Raw genomic sequence first — 25524 nt, 5'->3', positions numbered from 1 at the left:
TCCTCTATCCATTGGATTTCTTGAATGCTGGACAAAGTCAAAGTGCCTTTACAGACCTTTTCCATCAGCCTTTTTCTTACATTCCAGAGGGCACACGGGGAGCTCTGCACTGCACCAGAGGGTCTCCACTTTGAAGAAGTGCCTTTTATTCTTTACAAGCCTTCAGCCCATTGAAACACGGAGTTTCCTTTGTCTTAGTGCCCTCTCCCGACAGCTGTGCAGAGCTCACAGCAGACAGCAGCTTTCAGAAGAGAAATTAAAGGCTGAACAAGGTATCTCACAGGTCCCTCCGGGGAGTCACCCAGGGTTCAGCTGGTGAAGGAGCCACAGGTGCATGGGAAGGGAAGAGGGAGGCTTTTTGCTGATGTCTTCTTTCATCCCTTATCTACTTGAGAAAGAAAACAGAATGAAGAGTAGAGCGTTGGGCAGATGGTTCTGTCCTGGGCCAGGGAGCTGTGCCATGGCTGTGGGAAGGGATGGATTTCCACAGTGGGCTGCTGCCCAGGTTCTTCCTTCTTGGAAGATCATGCTGCTGGAAGGGAAGGAGCTGGACACAGAAACTGAGAGCAAAAATCATGGCTCGTTTGCCTGTAGGAATATCCAGCACGAACCTCCCCTGGTACAAGTGAAGACCATTATCTCTTGTCCTATAGCTGTTACCTGGGAAAAGAGTATTCATTCAGGTTGGAAACCAAACCTTCTTGAGGGGTGAAGGAGAGGGAGAAGGACTGAGAAGGGTGGAGAATGAGGAAGGAGGAGGTGAACACAAAGCTTTGTCTCAAATTCAGGACTTGTCCATGCCAACCCATGGGACAATCTGATGGATATGGTTAGTGCTGGATGGACAGTCCCCGGGTGATTCGCAGAGGTGAGGTCACTCCAGGAGGGGACAGAGAGGAATAAGGACATCCCAGAAGGAAGGTCAAATAAGATATGATGAAAAGGGAAAGTCCCAGTGGCTGAGGACAGTGCAAACAGGTAAGATTGCCCCAGGGGAGCCTGAGACCTCCACAGGTAGGGACAGCAGACTGAGCAGACCGAGTCACCAGATGTCCAGTTCCCTGCTCTCACCTTGGGCTGCCCCCAATAGGTTCAGGATCTCAGCTCCATCAGTTCCCTGAGTTGTTGTCCATCCTTAAAGCTGCCATGGTACAGGAATTCCATCCCCTGTTCCAACCCACGGACACATGTACAGGGAGACAAACCTTTTCCAGTCAGACTGTTGGGGTGTTTATGGTCTGCTGAGCTCCATCGTGGCTAAGGATGGGAAGCGAACAAGCCCTGCAGAGAGCAGTCCTGTTCGGGGACAGCTTTTAAGCGAAGACAACTCATTTGTGAACAGGCGCAGAGATGCTGATAGGGGGCAGCAGGAGGCTGCTCAGCCTCTGCCCACGAGCTCTTCCTCTTTGAGGGTGCACGAGAGGGAAAATAGGAGGCAGAGCCTGGGACAGGCTGCACGCTGCGCTGGGCAGTGTAACATTGCTCAAGCTTCCCCCGTTCACACTTAAAGGATAAAAGCTTCGCCTGAACAGGGGCTTGAACCCTGGACCCTCAGATTAAAAGTCTGATGCTCTCCCAACTGAGCTATCCAGGCTCACATTTGGGCTTTTGGGTGATGCTCAGAACGGCCCATTGGGGACCCCGCATTGCCACCACCAGGAGGGCAGCGTGGGGACTGCTGTGCTCACCCGGACTGAACTCAGAGCTCCAGCCCTGCCCTGAGCTCCTGGGGAACACGAGGGGAACACAACCCAAGGAGAGGGCCGGCAGTGATCATTCCAGTGTCACTTCTCTGCAGCAACCTCAGTTCCAACCCAAAGCACAGCAGCGGTTTTGCAGAGAGCCGGGAGTGTCGCCCTCCGGTGTCACCCGCTGGAGGCGTGCTGTGGTCACTGACCACACACCTCTCAGGGACACCGATGGATTCAGCCGCCCGTGGGCAGGTCTCTGAGGGTACAAAGTGTCTCCAACCACCGCAGTGTTCAGCAGGGGATGGTACATTTGCAAGGCCGGGACTTCGTCCCTCCCAGTCCCTCCTCCCCATCCCGGCCAGCCCCTTGCAGCTCTCCCCTCCCCTGCAGCCTGGGCTCCTGGACCTGCCTAAGATATAAAAGCCCGTTTGCTCCCCTTGCTGGAGGGAGCCCAGCCGAGCTGGCCATGGGGAGGACGGGCGCCGGGCTCACGCTGCTGACGCTGCTTCTACTGCTGCTCCTGCAGCCCACGTCCCAGTTCTGGCTCTTCAACGTGCTCTTTCCACCCACCACCACCCCAGAAGCACCCCCGACCAACAGCACGCCGCCCGTGGTGCTCGGTAAGGTGACAGCTGAGGCTGGGGCACTTTGCAGTCTGCGTGTCTCTCCATGTAGGAGCACTGAGGGTGCACAGGCTGCCACGCTCAGCCCAGCGGGAATCAAAAGGGGTTCTGAAATCCCCCAGCACAGCTGAGATGGGGTTCGGGTTTTGCCCTTCTTGGGAGGCTCTGCAGATGGAGGGATAGGGGTTGCAACAGCCTTTGGATTGCAGCTCCGTGCTGCTGCTGCTTCTGTTCCAGTGGGATGGAGACTACCAACTCTTGCTCCCCTGCAGCTTGCTCTGTGCTTTTTGCAGTTAATCCATCCTTTGCTGTCGCAGGGTGTCTGACCCACAGCAGACATCCTTGCCTGGGCTATAGTGAGCTGGTGTGCAGCTTCTCCTTGCATCAGCGGTGCACAGAGAGGTTGGGGCATCACCTGGGGAGGTGGGGATGGGGAGTTCCACAGCCTGGCTGGGGTTGTTTGCAAGCAGCTGGCTGTCAGCGTGTGGCTGCAATCTGCCTCCCTGTGCCAACACTGGCATGGGATTTTGTCAGACCTGCCCTGAGCAGGGGGGTTATCTTTCACCCTTTTCCTGACTCAGAAGGACTTTCCCTTTTAAAAAGAGAAGAGAAAGCAGAACATCCGAAGAATGACCCTATGAACTCCCTTCCCCATGCAGTTCTCGATGCACAGGGCAGGCTGGCACACAGCTTGGCAGAGGCAGCCATGCTCACAGCCTCTGGCACTGTAAGGTTGGAGAGGTAGTGGCTGCAGCCTTGGTGGCCAGGAGGCTGTCACTATACCAGGCAGGAGACGGCACAGCACAAGTGACTTAGTGCCACTTCTCAGGATGGCATGTGACAGCAGGAGCATCTCCACTGCCCTTCTGTGAGCCTGCAGCTTGTTCAGACCCCCGGGCAGCCTCATTCCAAGCACCCCCCGGGACCTCTTTTTCTCCCCATTCCTGCCTCTGCCCCGTGCCCCCATACCAGCCTCAACCCCTGCCCCATGCCCAGCACCCAGACTGGGGTGTGAGGGTGGTCGAGACAGCATTCATGTGAAGCCCATCCCCCTGGGTCTGGTATCCCAGAAACCCCCAGTGCCCTTAGGACCAATGATAACCCTTCTGCCCCCACAGGAACTCCCTTAATAATTACCTAGTGTCCTCTCTGAGGTGAGGCAGAGATCAGAACTAAGCACTGGGGTGCTGGCTGTGCCAGGGGGAATGGTGAGGCAGGAGGAGGGCACCCAGCCACCCCCGGCACCCTTGGGATGCAGCCCCACATGGGGCTGCCCCATGGGACACAGGGTTACATGCTGTCCCAGGAACTGCCACCTACTCTGCTTGCTCCCAGAGCAGGTCCAGCTCCCCAACTGAAGCCCAGGCTCTCCTGTGCCAGCATCCTCTCATGGGTGGGTAAGGATGTGCTGATCATCACCCTGTGCTGAAAGAAGGATTAGAACTTCCCCATATGCACAGGTCTGAAGGAGCTGTGGAGCAGGCTGAGCAAGGCAGCCAGCATACCCCACATACCACCCCTTTCCCCTCTCATGTGGTACAGCACTTCTGTGCCCCTGCCAATGCTCTGCCATGCCATGGAGCTGTAGCTGTGGCAGGTGGGATCCACTAGAGCATCTCCAGACCAGGCTACCCTTGCATCCTGCTGCAGGGACACTGCTGGGGCTGTCCTTGACACAGTGGTGGCTGCTGGCTTCAGTCCATACCCAGTGCTCCCACCCCACCAGCCTTGCAGGCACTGAGGTCTCTTTGCTTCTTATCCCTTTCCAGCCCTTTGGGGCACACCTCGGACCCTTTGCACTGGCTGGGAGCAATGACAGCAGTGAGTGTCCACTGTCCTTGCCAGGGAACCACAGGGCAGCTCCCAGAAGCAGAGCCCCGGTCACAAGGCAGGCCATGAACTTGGTTAAAATGGTGTTGTGTTTACTGTATGACATTTGCAGCTAATTCCCACAGGGAACAGTTCGGAATCATTTCAGAGACTTTGTTCAATCTACTCAGAGGGTTTAAAGTTCAGGAAAACAATGTGTGGGCTTTGGGCATCAGCACACAGACTGTTTTCACCCCAGACAGGGACTCTGCTACCCCTGGATGAACTGATGGGTGTGATGGGTAGAGCATGGCATACGGTGGGGCTGGGCAGCTCCGAGGTGCACCAACGCCATCCCTGTGGCTGATGATAGGAGCAGAGAAACCCAGCCAAGCTTAGGGAGAAACATTGGGATACTCCACGCTGGTTATCTCCATTCTCTTGGGTCAGCACTGGGTGAGGGCAGCGGGTTGGTGGTCCCATAGGATGCGCTTTTAGCACTATTCCAATGCTTCTATGCCCAACCTGCTTCTCCAAGTGCCTTAAGATGTGCTGTGCTTGGTGAGAACCGAGGCATGGGCAGGCTGTTCTCTATGAGTGCTGCTCCAGCGACATCCAACAGCAACCAACAGCGGGTTCCTGGGTGTCCCTAGCCAGGCAGCCCCAGGGAAGTCTGTGGGTCAAGGAGGCCAGGCAGCTCCACAAACCGAGGTCTACCTGGCTGTAGTTTCCTTCTGTGATGCCCCCAGTGCCCGGGTGCCTTGGGAACCAACTGGAAGCCAAACTGGACAAGCCGGATGTAGTGAACTGGATGTGCTACCGCAAAACCGAGGACTATTTCACCATCTGGCTTAACCTCAACACGTTCCTGCCAGTGGGAGTTGACTGCTGGATCGATAACACCAGGTACCACTCACCCCCATCCCAGGAGCTCCCCAGGTTAATGACCTACCAGGGATCTCCCTCCCCTCTCCTCCCTCTGTGGCCCTGACCCTGCGCACACACCGTCCTTCCTGGACTCTGCGATGTGAACACAGCTCTCATCAACCCTTTCTGAACACCTTCCCCTTTGTGCCTGTCCCACCATGTGCTCACGACAGGCCCGTCCTCAGCACCTCCTGCCGATGCTGCCAGCCTTCCTTGGGGTAGCGGGGTCAGGATATGACACAGCTGCTGCCTTTTGTCCTGTTCCCTCCACAGGGTCGTGTACAACCGAACTGCTCGGAAAATGACCAACGCGCCCGGGGTGCACATCCGTGTGCCTGGCTTTGGCAAAACCTATTCTGTGGAGTACCTGGATCAGAGTAAACTGGCAGGTGAGAGGAGCCAGCTTTGTGGAGAGGCACGGGGTATCCAGGGCTGTCATGCATCGCCCAACAGAAAGGAGTCCCTGTGTCTGTGGGTTTCAACCCAGCTCAGTCCTGCAGAGCTGATGGAGCCCAGGTCACTTGGGTGTGAAGGATGCTGGCCCCAGGACAATTCCTTTCCAGCCCCAAGTGCTGTGTTACGTCTCCAGGATGCACAGAATTGCAATCTCTGACCAGAGCAGTCAAGATACGGAGCTTAGCAGATGAAATTCCAGCCTGCGATCAGGATAAGAACAGAAAAAGGATAACAGAAGACCAAAGACATAAACCCCATCCGTTCTCTCTCTTCAGGTTACCTGCACACCCTGGTTCAGAACCTGGTGAACAACGGCTACGTGAGGGACCAGACAGTCCGGGCAGCCCCCTATGACTGGAGGGTTGGTCCCCGTAAGTCTGGGGTTGTGGCCATATCACATGTGCAGGGAGGGAGGCAGGATGGTTCCCAGTGAGCAGGCTGAGGAGTGGCGTGGTGGTTCAGCACGGTTTGCCATCCCTTGGACAGGGATGGCTGTCTGTGGCTGTGAGTAGCACTCGCATGTGAATGTATGCAGTGGCTCTTCTGGCATCTGTGCCCACACACCTCTCTGGTTGAGGCTCTTAGTGTCATCCTGGCGCTATGTGAAGCTGACCAAGAGCTGGTGTCTCTCTTGTCCTCAGAGGAGCAGCCTGAATACTTCCAGAACCTGAAGGCACTGATAGAGGAGATGCACGATGAGTACCAGCAGCGTGTCTTCCTCATTGGGCACAGCATGGGCAACCTCAACGTCCTCTACTTCCTACTCCAGCAGAAGCAAGCCTGGAAAGATCAGTATATCGGGGGCTTCATCTCACTGGGTGCCCCTTGGGGAGGGTCTGTCAAGCCGCTGCGTGTCCTGGCATCAGGTGAGTGATTCCCTGTGGGCAGAGGCCTCTTCATTTGCTGCCTCTCCTGCAGAAATGGAAGAGTGGCAGTGAGCAGAGAACAGACACTGTGGTAGAAGAGCTGGGGGACGGACAGCTGATGGCTAAGGATGCTCCTTGAAACCAGAACTGCCCATCCTGGGCAAAATAATGCCCCATCCACACATCATGAGGCTAGGAAAGCAGACTGGGCCGTGCTCACTCTCTTCTCACAGCCTCCCCAGAGAGCTGCCCTGCCTCCAGTAGCTGTGAGCTAGATGGACTTTTGCTCTAAGCAGTACAACCCTTACACAGCTGAGGACATGGAGGCCCCTGTAGGGATACACACACTCTTCTACATCACTTGCTTGCATCTGCCTGTATCTCAGAGCCCATCCCCCATAAGCTTTTATTGTTCAGGCTTCTAACTTCCTTCACCTAGTTTCTCTTTAGCCTCTTTTCAGTCCAGAAAGCCACAATCAGTTGCCTAGTGCTGACAGCCCAAGTATCTACAAGCCACAAGCTGAGCCTCCAAAAATGCATGGAATTCATTTAAAAACACATGCTTGCAAATTTTGAACATCTGACATTTTCTCTGTTATCACATGGGCCAGAGACATTGTTTTTAAGGTAACTTTATTGTTGCGTGGTCTTAGGATTGCAGACACACTAAAAACACCCAGGCTTGCAGGATAAGTGCAGGTTGGCCACACATTATCAGCCCCATTGGGTTCAGCTCACTCTTAGGTGGAGGTGTAGTGCTTGCAGGGCTCGGCTGGTTGGGGACAATATCCATCCAGCTTTGTCAGCACTCGGCCTCTTCTTCCATCTGGAGGGCTGAAGTCAGAGAGGAGGGTCTGGGTAGGTGCACGCTGACAATCAAGAGTGGCCAAGAGGTGTCCGACCTCAGCTGCCCAAGGGTGTATTTTGGTGCCGTCTGTCTGTCCTGCAGGTGATAATCAGGGCATCCCACTTATGTCCAACATCAAGCTGCGTGAAGAGCAGCGTATGACCACCACCAGCCCCTGGATGTTCCCGACGAGCTTGGCCTGGCCAGAGGACCACGTTTTCATCTCCACACCCTCCTACAATTACACCTACCGCGACTACCAGCGGTTCTTCACCGATGTCAACTTGGAGGATGGCTGGTACATGTGGGAGGACATGAAGGACTTGTTGAAGGGATTACCCCCTCCTGGTGTGGACACATATTGCCTTTATGGCACGGGCTATCCCACAGTGGAGACTTACATATACGATGAGCATTTCCCTTACGAGGACCCCGTGGACATGATTTACGGTGATGGGGACGACACTGTCAACAAACGCAGTTCAGAGCTGTGCAAGCGATGGCGTAACCAGCAAAAGCAGAAAGTGCACGTCCAGGAGCTGCGAGGCATCGACCACCTCAACATGGTCTTCAGCAACCTGACGCTGACCTCCATCAATGAAATACTGCTGGGGAGCACCAAGGCTGGGGCTGGCAGCAAGGAGAAGGGAGAGCCTGAGCAGACGGGTGCTCTGAGATCCAGCCCAGAGGTAGGGAGGAAGGGGCACAAAGTCCTTAAGGAGCCCAGAAAGAACTGAAGGAGGTGATGGGCCAGCTTCCCTCTGTGCTTGTATCCACCAGAAGCTGGCATGAAGGGGAGGAGTAAAGGACTCGGAGCTGGGTATCAATGAGAAGGAGCAAGAACAACAGCTCAGGTGGATGGGCTGGCACCCTCTTCCATTCTGATTGTTTGGGTTTTTGTTTTGGTTTTGGGAGCAGCGATTAATTGCATTTCAGAGGCTTGTCACTTCCCACTAGTGGGTGGATCATTAACCACACTGCCAGCTCATTAACATCACACTCGTGGATTATGGCGTGTAAGCAAGCCCTCCATGCTAACAAGCTATCCTTAGACACTTTCAGGCCGTGGTGCCATAGCCTCTTTTTATACAGGACAGCCTCCATGTAAGCAAGATAGCTCATAGTGCTGGGCAGCCCCAGGGTGGGTGAGGACAGGAGGACAGGCACAGCTTGCAGAAGGGCCCCGCCAGCCCCCGTCACACAGGCAGCAAGCTGAGCCCCTGCTGCAAGACTGCCTTAGGATCAGCACATCTACCTAATAAACGTACTTGGCTTCTACACCTCCAGCCTCCTTTGTGCAGCGTCTTGCGGCTTGCCTAATCGAGCTGGGTGATAAGCAACGTGCAATGGAAAGCTAAAGGGAGGTTTAGTTTAGGTATCACGGGAAAATGCTCCACTCGGAGGGCGGCGAGGCGCCCCAGGAGCTGTCTGAATAGCCAGCAGGAGCTCACGGTACCACCACAGCCGTGCCAAAATCCGGGGCACGGCGCTGCGCCCCCCACCCAGCGATGCTCACAGCCACACAGAGCCGCCATCTTCCCGGCGCCTCACACAGGGATGGGCTCGGCCAGGAGGGGCGGTGGGCGGGGCCTCCCGCCACGCGCGTCTCCCATTGGTTGCGAGGCCGCAAGCCGCGGCGCGGATTGGCTGCGTGAAGCGCCCGGCGGGCGCGGCGGGCGTGAGAGGACAGCGGGGCCGGGGCCGCCGCGCTGGAGGCGATGGTGCTGGACCCGGGGGCGGCGGGCGGGCAGAGCCGTGCCGGGCTGGGCGCGCTGCCGGACCGCGATGGCTCCCGGCTGTGCTCGTGTCCCTCTCCTCCACCTCGCCCGGCGGCGTCCGGTTCACCCCGTTGTCCGCGGGGGACCCGGCGTTTGTCGGAAACCGGCGCCGGGATGCGGCGGAGCGGCAGCGCCGTGAGCCGCGGGAGGATGAGGGCCGCCGCCTCGCTGCCTCACATCGCGCGGGCGCGGGGCGAGGAGGGCGGCGGGGCCGGGAGGCGCAGCCCCTGTCTGCTCGTAGCGCTGCGGCCCCGCAACGTGGAGACCGAACGGGAGCGGTTCTTCAGGGAGAGATTCGCCTACGACCCGCAGTTCGAGTACGCAGAGCCCGTGCCCGAGGCTGTGCTGGAGAAGTACCGAGACGCCTCCGACCGCTTCGTGGCACAGGTGAGGGCGGGCCGAGGGACCTGCGGGACGGGAGGATGCTCGGGGGATGGAGCAGCTCTGCCATCTCCGTATAGGAGAGACGTGGAGGCTCTGGAGCGTGTCCAGATAAGGGAGTGGAGCTGTGAGGGGTCTGAATGCAGCCCTATGGGAGCGGCTGAGGGAATGGGGTGGGTCAGTGTGGAGGAGCTCGTGGCTCTGCAGCCCATGGCAGGAGGGTTCAGTCTCTGCTCCTGGGTGAGAGGGATGGCCTCACATTGCACCAGGGGAGGTGCAGGTTGGGTGCTGGGAGAACCTTTGTGTCCAATAAAGCTGTGAGGCTTTGGAACTGGCTGCCCAGGGAGGTGTTCAGGAAGCATGTTAATGTGGCAGTGAGGGATGCGGCTAGTGGGCATGGTAGTGAGGTGTGGATAGTTGATTAGATGATCTTAGAGGTCTCTTTGCCAACCTAAAGGGGCCTATAGGAAGGTGAGGGAAGGACTCATTGTCATGGAGTGTAGTGACACTACAAGGGGATACCGTTCTAAAGTAAAAAAGGAGAGATTTAGATGTTAGGAAGAACTTCTTTACTCAGAAGGCAATGAGGCCTTGGTACAGGCTGCCTGTAGAGGCTATGGATGCCCCATCCAGACTGGATGGAGCCCTAGGAAGCCTTAATGTATGGGAATTGTCACCCCTGTGGCAGGAGTTGAGACTGAGTGGGCTTTCATGTCTCTTCCCACCCAACTGGTCTATGATAAGGTTTGATCCATGATCCATTATCTTGGCTCTGAGATCAGTAGCCACCACTGGTGTTGTTGGCCATCCAGGCTGGAGCCACAGCACGTGCCATACACAGAGGCACCTCTCTTGGGCTGCTCCTCGTTCTGGCTGCTGCTGTATGGCCTTGCTTTGCTTGTCATCTTCTGGGTTATTGATTGCTTTGTTTTGTTTTGCTTGTCTAAGCTCTCCTTTAATTACACGTTCAACATACTCCTTCTGTAGCTGATAAAAGAGTGACTCCTGGGGCTGCATCACACCCCATGCCTCAAACTGCCTACAGACGTGCAGCCGTGGCTGGGAGCTGGCAGGGAACCCTTGCACTGTTGCTTTAGAACTGACAGACCAAGAACTGGAACACGTGCTTCGTGTAAAGCAGCCCTCAGCCCACGACCTGCTGGCTGAGCCTGGTTTGTATTCTGGAAGGTGTAAAGGGTGTCCTGCGTGGCAGCACCCTTAACCCATAATTATCAGCAAACACAGTGGATGGCAGCTAGGTTGTAGGTTCCTCTTGTCTGTGTCTTTTTCCTCATCACTTCAGTTGCTTATAGGCTACTGAAATATTCCTGGCTGTTCTCTGCCACGGGTAGTAGTCACGAATGAATGGCAGCAAACAGAGAGCAGTGGGTCATCAGAGCAGGAGGCAAAACCAGTGGGGTTCCTTGATGCTCTGCCTGTACGCAGCAGCCACGTCACCTGTTGCTTCCTACTCCTCTAGAGGACTGTTACCCAGACTGTTTGGCTTCTGTCTGTAAACAACTTTCCAAGTTAGGCATTTCCAGTGCTGTTCCTGCTGTACCTCTGCCCCAGATAAACTGGTGCCAGCAATGCTCTTTCAGAGGAGATGGTTGGATTGCTGTAATGACCTCGGTGTGTCTTTCACTGCTTCCTGTGTGTTTGGGTCTCTGACTAATGCAGTAAATTGAATTGCTCAGAGCTGCTTCCCCGCTCCTCTTCTGGTACAGTTGGTTTACAGTGTTCTCAAATGGGATTAATTGAAGTTATTTGTCTCTGTGCGTTGCTTGCAATGAAATTAACTGTTCATAAACAGCGTGAGTGCTCTCATCTTGTTCTTACACCCACTGTAAGAGATATTAGTGTTAAATATTTCTACCTATCTTTCCAAGTTCTCTATCTTTGTAACGGATCTTGGGAGAACGGGGGTTCTTCTGCCTTCTCAGTGAAGCACAGCATGTAGCAGTCAGGTATGAGAGCAGTGGAGAGGCACTTCATGTGGAGGTGAGTGCTCAGGTGAAGGGGAGATGGGCAGGAGCCCAGCAGCAATGGTGGCAGTGGTCCTTTGCTGGCACCCTGCGCTCAGCGCCTTGTACTGATTCAACGTCTTGATGCAAGACAAACAAGAATCAGTTCCCTGTCCTCATTCTCCGTGTTTTGAGATTGATGACCCCTTCAGTTCTGCTGAATCAGCTCTTCTGCACCGTGGAGTATTTGGGGGGTTGTTTTCTGGTGGTTTTTAGTTGTTGTTTTTTTGGTGGAGATTGTGTGTTATCTTGGTTTGGGTTTGGATTCTTGGTATTTGAGCTGGGGGCTGGTTTTGTTTGTTGGGTTGTTTGGGGGATTTTGATGCTTTTGGGAGGGCGTTTTGTTTTTCTTTGCTTTTGGTTTTGTTTGCAGAGCAGTTTGTTGGTTTGTTTTGTTTCCTTTTTTCCTATAGAATCTGGAAGAAAATCAGGATCTTTCTAGCCCCTCTATGGCTTATGCTATTAGGGATCAAGAAGACCGTTGGCAGCCCAGTTCCTTGGAGGCATAACAGCACCAACACAGCACCAACAGCACCAACACAGGGCTTGGAGCACAGCTTGAGTGTTTGTTATCCTTTGACACATGGCCTGTGGGCTGAGCTGGTGACAGGCTCCTGCTCCCAGCCCAGACAGGCCACTGACCAGACAGGAAGGGCTGATGTGGGCTCAGCAGCTTCTCAGAGAGCAAATGTGCTATCTTAGGAATGTTGCTGTCTGTGACTTCTCTGGAAGTTGCTGTAGTGCGCTCCCCTTTTGTCAGCTTTGTGCACCATCTGCACCGAGTTCCTCTTTGCTTGCTGTCTTAGGGGATGGGGGACAAAGTTTCACAGTCGATAAACAAAGGTGATAAGAAGGTGAATGGTCCTTTTCTTCTGCAAGCCAGCAGGAGGGGCCTTGGTGGCTCTCTCAGGTTCAGCTCAGCGCCCATCTGGTGGCTGGGGAAGGGGACTGAGCTGCTGCAAGAGCACTTGCTGGGGTGACCGTGGTCATTAGCTCCTGTGAGAGGCAAAAGCAGAGCAAACCTCCCCAGGGGGAGAACAGGTGTCAGATGTTAGAAGCAAGTGAGATTCAGTAGGGGAGAAGAGGGAATGTAACTTCTGCAGGGCTCCAGCTGGTAGCTTCAGCAGTTAGCAAGGTTTTATTGTGATAGGAAAAAGGGCAAAACTGTTCCTGGACTCAGAGGGCTTTGCTGCAGCTTCCACTGCTCCCTGACAGGTGTGCAGATGAAGGAGGCTTCAGATAATGCAGACCTGAGGTCTGATCCACAAAATCAGCTCCCACACTCAGTGTGATCTTGGCCTCTTGTTTGCGTGTGGAGTAAGGTTCAGTGCAAGTTGGTGGTGTGGAACTAATGCAGTAAAGAGGCAAGTACTGACACTCAGAGTTTTAGCAAGTACGCTGCCAAAGAACATGAGTGCCAGCCAGTCTGTTGTTAACTGTGTAGCCGTGTGCTTTTAATTCCCTGCTGAAGCCATGTATTGTGGTGCATAGCCTGGCTTGTTTGTACAGTCAGCCCAGGTGTGCTGGACTCTTGCATCACAATCTTTTCCAGGCTGTGAAATACTTGTGTTCAGCTTATGTCATCCCTCTCACAAAAGGTAGGGGTCCCCTCAGGGACTGTGCCTGCTGAAACAACATCAGTTGGATGAGAAAGAGGATGACAGAGCTCAGGAGGAGCAGGTAAAGTGCACACAGCTCAGCAGTAGCACTTTGTCCTGCAGCAGCAGATGAGCAGGCATCTTGCAGGCAGGCTTACATGTGCAGTAAAACTGCTGAAAGACTCCAGAACAACTGCAAAGGAGTGGTTGTAGTCATCCAGTTTGGGTTGTGTGTTAACAAACAGACTAGAGAGGGTCATTGCTTGCAAATGGCTTTGATGCAAACTCACTTTAGGGAAAGAAACGTGCTAATAAGTGCTCATGTAGAGGGTACCGTAACTTTAACTCTGATAAAATAGCACGTGTTGCTTTTATTCATGTGCTGTTATTGCAGTACCACAGTTGTGTTGAGACCCTGAAAGAAGCAGCACTGCTGCCTGAGGAAACACTCTCTGTGGGAGCTTTACTGCAGGGCATACTCATGTGCACTCCTGACTCTTTCATGTCTTGAGTGCTCTGTTGAAATCATTGTTTCTACAGCAATTCTCCAGAGCAGATGTTTTGGCCAGTGAAGAAACAACATCTTGAGCCTCACGGTGGTTTTAACAACTTCCTCACCTCTTCTTAAAATTCTCTGCAGCTGATTCATACTAATTCTGTTGTCGTGAGCTATCAGAGCACAACAAAGGATCACTTCTGTAGCTCCAGAATGACCAGTTGTGAACCCATTCCTGTTTTCATACTCGCTACTTTCGTGCCAAGCCAGAAGATGTCCTGTGCCAGGAGCTGTGCTGTATCAACTGCCTTCTGGGCTGTGAGTTCCTGAAACCAATCCAGTGTTGCAATAAGAAACTAATAAGCAAGTTGATAAGATTTGCAAATGCTTAAGTTTGAAAGAAGAAGTGAAAGCAGAAAAGATGAAAACAATCATGGCTTTAGCATCTAGAGGCAGCGTGCTACGTACAGTGAGGCTGTTTCACTTCTGGTTTGGCCATTTCTGCAAATAAACCCTCATGAGGATTAACAGGACAATAAGATGGAGACAGTGTGCCATGGGCAGCGCTCACTGTGTTATGTATTGATCTGTCCTGGTACTCACCTGCTAACAAGGCATTCCCTTTCTCTCCCACAGAAACACCTCACAGACACTAAAATGGTTATTTGAACCCCTTATCAGGGATTTCCTCAGCTGGGTTCTGTTACATCTGAGAGTTTTGGCGCTGTGGAAGATGGCACTTGAGAGTGGAGAAGGTATTCTGACTGATGCTTTGTTTCTATGTGTGTGACAGGCCATTAGGATCATTCATGCTGTCCTGGAGAAGTATGGGACTTACGAGAGCTTTGAAGTTGCCACTGGTGGGAGACTGCTGAGCAAGTGCCAGATCTGGTCTGTTATCCGAAAGTACATGCAGAAGGAAGGCTGCGCAGGGGAGGTAATCACTATCCTTGGTGTTTTTTTAATCTTTCATGAAATAAATATGCAAAATATTATTCAGCTTTCCTCCTGTTCAGCAAAGTGTCAGCTCTGATAACAGAGTCGAATTAAGAAGTGTTTTGGATACAAAGAAGAAACATACTTGCTGAGGGAAAGAAGCTTGAGAGAATCATGTCTCAGGGCAGGAGTTAAAGCAGTATCTGAGACCTGGGTTTGCGGTTGAGGCTTCTGTAAACAAACTTGGTGGCAGTTTTGTTTGCAAAAGTATTTCGCAAAGGAATTCAGCAATCTTCTGCATTGCTGTGTTGCTCTTACAGACACTGAGCTCATTCTGAGCCTCTTCTTCAGGCCATTTGTGACTCCCAGAAGAGGCCAGCACAGACAGTGTAAGAGCCTGGGTATGGGTTGGGCAAACTTGGTACAACTACAGGGTTTCCTTTTGAACTGGCCATTGCCTGGTGCATGCTCATGGCCAGGGTGTTTCGTGCAGCTTTTGGAAAGCTGAGGGCAGGAGCAGCACCTCTTTGCACAGGGCCCCGTGCAAAGAGTGGAGCAGCAGAGAGGGCTGCACCAGCAGCTGCCCTGCATGTTCCTGGATCTGGCTTGCCCGAATAGCAGGGCTTGGAGCAGAAAAGAACAAAGTGAAGCAGGTCTGCCCTTCTCTTTTGCTTTGCAGTAAATGGCTCTGCTTTTCAACTCTAAACTGTGGCTTCCTTCTATCTCTGGCACAGCTCCTGGCTTGCATTAGGAAGCAGGTGCGAGTGCCCTACTGATTTACCTGGATTTCTCATTCCAGAAATATCTCCCTTTTAAGCTAAGGGAGCTAAGCTTAAGGAGAAGAGCTACTGCTTGTCCACGTGGACAGGCATGTAGGGTTGGGGCTATTTTGCTGTGTCCATGAGGTATCAATTACCGCTGGGATGAATAACCTATTTCTGTTAGCAGTGGTATGGCAGAAATCTGTGGCAGCTGGGTTCATTCGTGTGTTCAAAGGCAGAGGTGGGGGAGAGATTTCCGGCTTTTCTTTGGCATATGCTGGGTTCTGGTGCTTTCAAACTCCACCCTGAGCTTTTAAGACTAGAAAATACCATGTTAAGATGTTACTAGCGGTAAGTCAGCTGTGTGGGATGGAGGGTGGAAAGCTGCTAGCATCTCTTACCACTTGTTGCTGCACGACCTGAGCTGCTTTCTGAAGGTGTCCATTGGGTGCAAGCCTGGGTCTGGTGAAACAGGAGGGATTTTCAGCTGGCTTCCTGAATTTAGCCAAATAAACCCCTTCCAAACAACTCAGAACTCCCAGCTGCTCTGTAACAGTGGAACTGCAAGGAACTGAGCCAAAAATCTTAAAGATTTAAATAAGCAGTATAAAAAATGCATTCCTTCCTTTCTTGTTGTTTACCTCTTGGTTCCTGCCTGTCAGGAGCACTGTGCCTTTCTCTCTCATCTCAAAGTCACGGGGAAAAGGTGGAAATAAAAACATATCTGTGGTCTCTGCCTGCTGCGCTGTACTGCTGATGCCACTGTCACAGCTGCTTGGTTGGAAAGCTGCTCTCCTTCTGCACAACAGAGCTCACTGGGATTGTAAAGCAGGGTGAGGACTTTGAGGATTTATCCATGTTACAAGAGTGATTCCTGGCAGCTGGATGTTCACAGGGAAGAGGGATGCCCCATGGCTTTGTATAAGGGGCTTTCTCCTGTTCCTGTCCACAGTGTATGTGCCAAACACTTCCGTGGCCCCAGATCCAAGTGGTGAAAAGTAATTCTGGACCGATTGTGTTCTCTCTCTTAATTTTATTAATTGATTGAATTCAGCTGTTGTATTCTTCTTTGTTAATCTAAAACGTATTGAGCTCTACCTGGGCAGAAAGACTGATTTTCTTTCTGCCAGCCCTGTGTATGTTTTCCTTTGTTCAAGGGATCTAAGGGTTCAATGATTGTTTGTATATTGGAGTGCAAGATACGTGGCTTGTGTTGTTTTTTTTTTCTGAAACTTTTGATAAATGCTTTTAAAACCATTCATGAATTAGCAGCCACTACAGACTGTATTGAGTTTCTTTGGGGAAGGGAAAAGGGAAATGTTTCACCTGTGCTTTGCATAGCAAACGTTGTCAAACTTTGCTTCTGGTACTGGACAAAAGCTTGCTGCCATTTCTCCACCCTGCTGAGGAACAGAGCAGCTTCACAGAGCAACCTCCCCCCCTCCCCTCCCTGCTGCCTGTGTATCTCTGTTTGCTGTCTTCCTCTCTGCTGTACCCTGTCTGTTCTGCACTGCTGTTTGCTTTTCCGTTGCTGCTTTTGTGTTGTGCACTAATCATGATGGGTTTCTCACAAGAAGAAACTCTATCTCATGGGGCCCCCACAGGTTTCTGAGCTGCCAGGCACTGTGCTGCTGCAGGCACCCTCTGGTTCTCCCATCACCTTTGCTGCAGTGCTGCTTTGACAGGGTGCAGGAAGCACCATGATCCAGAGGGGTCAGCATGGATTTTCCTGACAGTTCTCAGCCCTGCAGTAATATCTCCATCAGACCTGGAAGAGCACAGAGCTGGGTTATGCCATACTGCTGCAACTCCAAACAGCTCCCAGGCCTGTTCGACCTATGCTGAAGACTTCTAGCCACTGGGAGCAGTCCAGAAACCTCACAGTGTTGCTTATTTGTGGGCTGGGGATGCAGCTGAGAAAAGTGTAGTCAAAAGCTTGTCTCTGATGTGGCCAAACCCACAGCGGGGGGCTGTGGGTGTACAAGCATGGCTGCTGCTTTCTCTGCCTGGCTGGGCTGCAAGGTGACTGCAGACCTTCAGCTACAATCCCTGCAGCAACCAGAAACACAACATCAAAACTAGTGCTGCTTTTTTTCCAGCTAATCAGCAAGCAAACAGCACTTTAGGGAATGCAAAACAGAGTTGCCTGACCCAAGTGAAGTCCCAGGACAAATACTTGTGCAACATCTAGATGAGTCTTTCCAAAACTTGCCAAGAAGATGGTTATTTGGGAATGTGGTAGGAAAGGAAAGTCACTTCAGTGCATCAGCGATCTGAGCTGCCTGCAAATGGGCAGGGCTGGTGGCACTGGCTGCCAAGGAGGTGTCAGTGCAGAGTGCTCCTTTTGTGCCCCCATCCCTGGCACTTGAGGTGTGGAGGGATGGTCTGAGCTGTGATGAAGGCAGGATGCCAGATTCCAGAACCCCAGGGAGCATGTTTATGGGTAAGTATTTGCACTGCAGTGAACTTTGCATATTCAAGAGTTTCTTTGTTGTAGTCCAAGCTGCAGGTTCTGAGGCTGTTCTGGTTCTGTTCTGGCTCAGGGCTGAGATGATGTTGCTGGAGCTCAGACGTCTGCTTACCAATTCAGGCATTTCATGGATTTCCCAGCTGCTCACAGTTTGCACTAAAGAAACCCCTGACCGCTGGTAAGTACTATGTAGTAATCCAGGCATTGTGAAATGTTCTTAAATAATGCTGGCTAGCATGTGCTCAGGTCCTGGCAGTTGTGCTGGTCCTGCCCCATCCCACCACACCCTGCCAGGACAGAGCAGATGCACAGGCTGCTGTCAGTGCTGGGGAGAGGCTTTGGTCCCATGAGCATCCTCTGCTTCTTCCCACGGTTCTTAGGGAGCTCTTTTCTCTGTCATTGCACCCACAGACTGGGCGGACTGTTTAATGGACCACAAGGAGGTGCTGGAGTTTGTGCTTAAAACTTGGGCCCAACCTGTGAAGGCTGATCACAAGAGACATCATTGATCTGGAGAGCTGGCCTTGCTGCTCCAGGAATAAGGCTTTGGTTACAGTTTTAGTCCTCTGCTCTCACAGCATCTGTACCTGGGCAAAACTGGGGAGTCCTGATGTAAGGGAACTGATGCTGTCTGTCAGGCTGCAGTTGCTGTGCAGAGTTGACTTGAGTACTCAGCAAAAGACCAGCCTTAGAACAATCCCTTTTCTTCTCTCTTGGATTCTACAATATGTTGTTTTGCTTTGGAATTGGGTCTTGGAAAGTGTACAGGGTTCTGTGGTGAAGATACTGAAGGCTGAGCTCAGCACACCGTGAAGCAACGGTGCTGGGAATTGTGCTGACCTTGGAAGGATCTGTGCTTTCCAGTGAAAGCATCAGGTTTCAGTGCCAGCTGCTGAATCCAGAAACGTGCTGTGGGCAGTGCAGTGCAAGCATTCAAGCTGCAGTCTTCCCTGGAGATACACAGAATTGCACCCAGAGCATGGAACGTTGCACCAACTGCATGGAGCAGTTCTTGGAGCCTCTGTCTTTTCTGTGTGCAGAATCCTTTCCATTTGTCTAACAGCTTTGAGCCATTGTGAACCTCCCACTGCAGGTTGCACAGTTCAGTGATGCTTCTTTGTCCTGAAACTGCTTTCTAATGACTTCTCTTGATGTCATCTAGCTCTTGTATAGGAAAAAAAATAGATTCTGTTTCATCTAGTTGGGTTCAGTGTTGTCTTTACCTTTTCTTTACCTTGAGAGAGGAAAAAATAAGCAGGTACCTTCTGTGCCTGGTGGTTACCTTGTGCTTACACATGGAGGATTGCCCCAAGACCCCCTGTACAGTAGTCTGGTGGGATTGCCAAGGCCATTGACAGTTGACTTGTGCTGCAGTGTAAATCCAGAGAAGATATTTCAGCTCTCAACCTTTTAAACGCAGAGCACTCCGTCACAAGTGTTATTTACAGCATATTAAAGCTGAGGCATCTCTCTCTGTGGGTCTCTTGAAGAGGGATTTTGTGCAAAAAGGGACCTCCTTGACCAAGGTTGGCTCTGGCAGCACACCCAGATGGCAGCAGGGCTGAGTGCCACCCCCATCCAGCAAAGTCCTGCTTGAACAGGGAGTACTCACTTCCTTGGCTAGCATGCGGCTTCTTCAGCACTGAGCAGAAGCCTGGTGTTCAAAATGCCTTCTTCCCACTGTTAGAGTGCATCAGAATGAATGTAGGTTTAGAAACCAGGGCTGGATGGAGAAGCAATCTAATTTGCAGCTGGTCTGAGGGATGCTTTTTGCCTTTGGGTAAGAAACAAGAGGAGAGAATCCATAGGCTCTGTGTCACTCCTGTGGCCAGCAGTGGGAGAAAAATGTCTGAACTTCCAGCAAATCCATTCCTATCAAGTAAGGAGCAACCTGTGCTGCAGATGGAAGAAGACTTGCATTCTTGAGCAAGGCATTCTCCTTACAGCAGAGGAAAAAGCCACGAACAGATCAGGTTATCATAAGCCTGGCTAATTTTCTTTGGTGGCAGGGATGAAGGTACGGACTGGAAGGGAGAGTTGGATGTCATCAAACAGCGGAGTTGGTCGACATGGTGCATTGACCTCAGTAATTTGATTCATGTAGTTAAACTCTTGGGGTTATGCAATATTTCTCTCACTTGCGTGGGTGCTCTTACAGTGTTGTTTTCACAGTCAGCTTTTCAAATACTGAAACTTGAGCTGTTCATGGGATGCCAAGTGAGCAACACCCTCCCAAAAGCTGCCAGCTGGGATAACCTCAATGAAGCTGTTCCCACTGGAACAGACATTAGAGGGGACATAGAAAACCACTGAATACGAGTGATTGTCCTTGAGGAATTTGCCATAGCATGGACAATTGGGCAGTGTATTTTTCTGATTATTTACTTCTTAAACAGGCTGATGGAAAGCAGGTATAAGTGAGAACGTTTATCCTAGGGAAGAGGTGATCTTTTCTGCAACTACTCTCAATCTGGTATCTTGAATTCCAACCTCTTTGTGGTTTGTTTGTTGTTGTTTTTCCTATAGGGGCAACTAAAAGCGACAAGACAGCATGATGTTGTCCCAGCCAGCTAAGCACTGTGTGTCGGGTGGTGTCCTTGCAGCTGAGCCCCACCAGCTGGCACAGAGCATCAAATGGTGTGATCCCTGGAAGAGCTCTAGGTCAAACAGCAATGGACTGTCAAAGGAGTTCAGGCACTAGTTCTGTGCTGAAGAACACAGCAATGGCTTCGGAGGAGCAGGAAGAGTACTATGACCATGAAATGCATTCTTATCTTTAAGTTCTGGCTCTCTTATCTTCCCTTCCCCTCCCAGGTTCCAAGATTTCAGCCTCAACTGTTTTCATCTGGGATCGCAATGCTTGTGTTCGTGTCACACCAAGTTGATATAACAGATAGGAATGAGTGAAATTAATACCAAAGTTTGGCTCCTACGTGCCTCCTTCTTTCTGCTTACTGTGAAACTGTCTCCAGTTTTCAGTCACTTCCCCTAAAATCTGCAGGGCTCAGCTCACCGGGGTCCCAGGTCAGGACTTGTGCCTTAGTCTGAGGTTGGAGCAGTGAGCTCTGAGTGCTGGCTGGATGTGGGGAGGGGCAGAGGAAGGACAACTTCTTTTATTTGTTTTGAATTGCTTTCTGGAACAGAAGTAAAGTTGAAGGGATGTGCACATTAAAAGTAAAGTGGCAAGTCTTTTCTCTGTGTCTTTCATATCTACGATCCAGTTAAAACATTGCTTTCTAAGTCTTTTTATGCAGCTAATTTGCCCAGTAGTCGGTGTTGCTCTGTTATGTTGTGCTTCTGGCTTTAATGAACAGCTTTGCACAATAATAAATCTGGGTTTAAAACAAACTGATTTAGTCTCCTCTCTTTTTTTAAATGAAGAGATAAAAGCTATAATGTAGCAGTAAATCTGTGCTTCAGTTTGGGCTGTTCTAGCAGTTCTGCAGTGCAACCTCAGAAGCTTAAAGGAAGGCGATCTCTTGCTCAGGAGTAGAATGTTATCAGCTTTCTGCTTTTCAACCTGGAAAGCTTCAGCTATGAAGCAGATGGTTTTTAGTGTTCACACATATGTTGCAGAGGGATTTTTGAGGTATGTGCCCATGCAAACGCCTCCTGTGTGCATGGCTGTATGTAGTTTGGTTCTTCGTGTCACATGGGAGTAGCAGGATCCACCTGCAGGGATCAGTCGTGTTGATGTGAGCTGTTTGTTTCTTTCTTTGTAAAGGTGTTCACCAGTTGTGCTGTTAATCACAGCTGACAGATGCCCAGGTAGGAAGCATGGCTATATGTGTGTGACTGGCAGCTCTTGTTGCAAGTGTTTTGGACGGATCTTTTCTTGTTGCTCGTGGAGTGTTAAAAGCAACAAGAAAAGGGAGATGAAGATGTAAAAAAGGGGCTAGGTTACCTCATGAGGTATTTTTGGCAGGTGCCCTGTAAGTAGAACACATTACAAAGCAATTGAAGCCCTATGAGAAGTATTTGCATTGCTGTGTGTGTGGTGCTCAAGGAATGGGTGGGAAGGCTCTAAATGATTGGTACTCTTTGTGCTTCATTTCCTATAGTGTTGCACTGGAAGACTTTAGCTACAGAAGTAGGAATGATGTAGCCACGTCTGGTGTCACACTGATGCTGCTTGTGCAAATCTGCTGTGCTCTGCCCTCAGCTGTGTGCACAGCACCTCCCCAGGTTTGGGTCTTAGGGAGGTTATATCCATCTTTTCCCTTGGAACTGTCTGGGCATCTGACTATCCATGGGAAGTGATGGGTGAAGATGGAAAGCCACATGTGGCCCTTGGTCCTGCAGTACACTGGGGGCTGTCTGCAGCTGGGGATGGGCTATGCAGGGCAGCCAGCTTCCTCACAGCCTGTTCAGGTTTTGTGGTTGCAATTAGCAGAAAGGAGCTTCTTCATGTTGGGCTCCAGGCCATCCTGCTACATCTCAGGGGGCAGTGCCCACCCAACCCTGCTCAGCCATGTGACCATTACTACGTGTGTTCACTCCCTGCAAGCCCATGGAGTGGATGTGGTTTGGCTTTCCCAGGGTGCAGGAACATTACCAAGTGTGTTAGGGCAAACATTTCACAGAATCTCTGAAAAATAGGATGCTTGAGGTTGAGAGGTATCTTGGAGGCCATTGGATCCAACCCCCTGCTCAAGCACCCACCCAGAGCAGGTCGTCCATTTCCTCATCAGTTCCAGGAAGCCTCCTGGTATCTCTAGTTTTGCTATATTTCCTTTCTGGATTAGAACAGTGGTAGTGTGATTCCTTTAGATGTTATGAAGAGTTGCCCAAAGTATCATCTGCTTGTCCTGAGCCAGCAGAAGATCACTAACGTGGCTGCTTGCCTCCTTCTCTCACCTCTGCAGGTAGTGGTGCAGCTCACTGATGATCTCCTGTCACAGGCCGTGATGATGGTGGAGGACAGCCGGCCAACACTGGCCATCAACCTGTCTGGAGCCCGGCAGTACTGGCTGGAGGGCATGCTGCGCCATGAGATAGGTCAGTGGGGCGATGGGACCATGGGCAGGGCAGCGGGGATGCTGAGCATCCTCAGTGGCCTTTGTTGTGGGGATAGCAGGCAGGATGGACGTGGTAGGGTTGAGATTATTGAGGCTCACCAAGTTGTCCTCAGCCGACGATGCTTGCTGTTGTCTCCTCAGGCACCCACTACATCCGTGGGGTGAACAACACCCGCCAGCCCTGGCACAGCTCGGAGGGCCGCAAGCAGTACAGCCTGAAGCCTGCCAACCCCACAGAGGAAGGTTTGGCCAGCCTGCACAGTGTCCTCTTCCGCAAGCAGCCCTTCCTCTGGCGTGCAGCCTTGCTCTACTACACCATTGAGCGGGCCAGCCGCCTCTCCTTCTCCGCGCTCTTCCAGGACCTGGAGCAGTACGTCCAGGATGCTGGCATCCGGTGGGAGTACTGCGTGCGGGCCAAGCGGGGCCAGACTGACACCTCACAGCCAGGTACAAAGCCTACAGTGTTTTGAAAGGGAGTTTTGTATCTCAGTGGATGCATTCTGGTGCTGGGTGGCTTTGCCATTGCCAGCCAGAGAGTCCTTCCAAGCAATGGCTCTGCTGCCCTCTCATCCTCCTCATCCCCAGCTCTGCTTTCATATAGATTTACACTTCCCTTTATGGTATATTTTTCAACACCCAGCTGCCCCATCGCCTCTCTGGCTGCTGTCCATCAGGCAGGGATGGATGAGGAGCCCCGTGAAGTCATCCCAGTCTGATGGATCTTAGCCCTTCCTTGCACAACCTCTCAAGGAGCTGAAGGAGAGAAAAGATAAGCATCTTGAGGATGCATTTAGATTCTAGCATATAAATAAAAGCAATCAGAAAGCATGGTGAAAATGGTGACAAATTCCAGTGCCTGTCCCCTTTTCCTAAGGGTTGGGGAATGGAGCCTCATTGCACACTGCTGCCCAGGCTTCTCCCTGGTGTGGAACCCCAGTGCTAACTCTGCTCATCCTTTTGAGTCGTTTCCTTCCTGCCAGCCCCAACACATTTGGGTAGATAGGGTTTATCCTGGAGTCATCTCCCAGTGTTTCCCAGGTCCTCTCTCTTTTCCAGGCTGCTTCAGTAAGGACCAGGTGTACCTGGATGGGATTCTCCGCATCCTGCGACATCGGCAGACAATCGACTTCCCATTGCTGGCTGCTCTTGGAAAGGTAACAGCTTGGGGTCGCAGCTCAAGCTCCACGCTGGCAAGGGGCTGTCTGGTTTTGGGCAGCCAGGTGTGCTGTCCTGGTGAGAGCAAATAGGATTTTTCCTAGGGCACCGAGACACTACATCAGACAAGGTCTCACCTTCCTTCCAGACAGCAGCATCAGCATACAGGCAGCCCGTGTGCAGGCAGCTGTGCATGCAGCACCAGCAGGAACACAGCACCATCGAGGAGCCTGTCCTGCTTTGCCTTTCTTCTGCCCAGAAGCACAGCTCTTCATGTTCAGTCTCTGGCTCCCCTTGGTGTAACCATCCTGCCCCGTCCCACAGCTCAGGTGCAGGGATCACCAGCTTCTCCCGTTTTCCCAATGCTGAGACCTGGCTCAGACAAGTACTTGCTCTGCAGGCATTTTTGCCTCTGCAGATGCTTTTAATCTCCCATGTCTTTCTTTCAAAGCTTGAGCTCAAGCCTTCACTTCCATCCCTTTGCAGTCCATGGTTCCATTTGGGCAATGTGAGGGTAGAAAACCTAGCCAGGCAGGCAAAGAGGGTCACAGGGTAATAGAATAGAACCCTTTCATTTGCACATACTGATCCATCCCCTTGCTTCCCTCCAGGTCTCCTATGAAGATGTGAACCGCCTGAAGGAATTTGGCGTCCTGGAGAAGGCTCGCATCCCGCATTTCATGCAGGACCTGGAGCGGTACATGAAGCAGCTCGACCACATTGTCACCACCAACCAGCTGGATGAGCAGGAGCTGGAGGAGCTGCTGCCTGAGTGAGCAGCACCGTGCACCCCACGGCCACCCCGTGTGCCTCAGTGCAGCCTGCCAGCCCATGGTTGTCGCTGGCTCTATTTATTCAGTATTTATTGGGGCTGTCAGGCCAGTTTTTGCCTCAAGGAGATGGCACAGCTTGGGCTTTTGCCCGGGAGGCTGATGTGCATGTACCGCTGTGCAGGGTAGTGCAGCTGAGATGGTCGGTGTGGTTGTTGTTGATTGCCCCCCTGCCCAGGTCCGTGCATTTTGAGGAACACTGTGCTACTCCGCATGGTTTTGGGGAAACGAGGGTTTGGAGGGAGCAAGGGCAGAGCCTAGGAGCTGCACCAGTCTTGCACTGGTGCAAGAGGCTGCACTGGGCTGGTTGCAATGGGGAAAGCATGGCAGGGCCCTCCAGGAAGGACTCCAGTCCTCCCATCTAACAACCTCTGCTCTCCCTGCTTCTAGATACCTGCCCTGTCATTGCAGACCATGCAGACCTACAGGTAACCATGACTGCACCCCAAATACATGCTCTGCCTGGCATCAAGGCATAAAGGACTTGGGGTAGGGATCTGGCTTGATGTTACAAAAAAAAAGGTGTAATAAAACCCATGTAATGGAAACTATGTGTGGACCAAACCTTATGGACAGCATTTAGTGCTGACAGTAATCACACAGCTCACTCACATGGGCAAAGCTGCATGCTGCTGAGCTGGTGCGTCAGGAGCAGGAAGGGGTCAGCAGTGTGCAAAACTACCTAATGAGCAGGAGCAGCAAGAATAAATCAAAGCAGACAACAACAGCAGGTGCTGCCCTGAGCTGTGTGTGGTTTCTAATGTGGAACCTCTGCCCCAGTCACAGCTATGCTGTCCGTGGGGAAGCTTTACAAAACGAAGAGTTGCTTTTCAGTTCTGTTGGTTGGAACCTTTCATC

At 51.9% G+C, this 25524-nt stretch overlaps 2 protein-coding genes and 1 non-coding gene across 3 annotated transcripts; 2 read left to right on the top strand and 1 right to left on the bottom strand.

The window, feature by feature from the left end:
- Nucleotides 1-1521: 1521 nt before the first annotated feature.
- On the bottom strand, nucleotides 1522-1594 carry TRNAK-UUU (transfer RNA lysine (anticodon UUU)). Its single transcript has one exon. It is a non-coding gene; the product is annotated as a tRNA-Lys (tRNA).
- A 489-nt stretch (nucleotides 1595-2083) lies between these two features.
- LCAT (lecithin-cholesterol acyltransferase) lies at nucleotides 2084-8497 on the top strand. Its single transcript, XM_072346717.1, has 6 exons — nucleotides 2084-2311; nucleotides 4873-5029; nucleotides 5324-5439; nucleotides 5782-5877; nucleotides 6148-6372; nucleotides 7322-8497. The coding sequence occupies exons 1-6, from the start codon at nucleotides 2158-2160 to the stop codon at nucleotides 7954-7956; spliced, it is 1383 nt and encodes a 460-aa protein (XP_072202818.1). The 5' UTR covers nucleotides 2084-2157; the 3' UTR covers nucleotides 7957-8497.
- A 406-nt stretch (nucleotides 8498-8903) lies between these two features.
- MATCAP1 (microtubule associated tyrosine carboxypeptidase 1) lies at nucleotides 8904-25380 on the top strand. The gene is made up of 7 exons (XM_072346803.1): nucleotides 8904-9384; nucleotides 14290-14433; nucleotides 22529-22661; nucleotides 22823-23128; nucleotides 23738-23835; nucleotides 24448-24608; nucleotides 25057-25380. The coding sequence occupies exons 1-7, from the start codon at nucleotides 8938-8940 to the stop codon at nucleotides 25157-25159; spliced, it is 1392 nt and encodes a 463-aa protein (XP_072202904.1). The 5' UTR covers nucleotides 8904-8937; the 3' UTR covers nucleotides 25160-25380.
- The last annotated feature ends 144 nt before the right edge of the window (nucleotides 25381-25524 follow it).

The sequence above is a fragment of the Excalfactoria chinensis genome, chromosome 11, assembly GCF_039878825.1.
Source record: "Excalfactoria chinensis isolate bCotChi1 chromosome 11, bCotChi1.hap2, whole genome shotgun sequence".
NCBI lineage: Eukaryota > Metazoa > Chordata > Aves > Galliformes > Phasianidae > Excalfactoria > Excalfactoria chinensis.
This window is presented reverse-complemented; position numbering and strand designations above follow the sequence as displayed.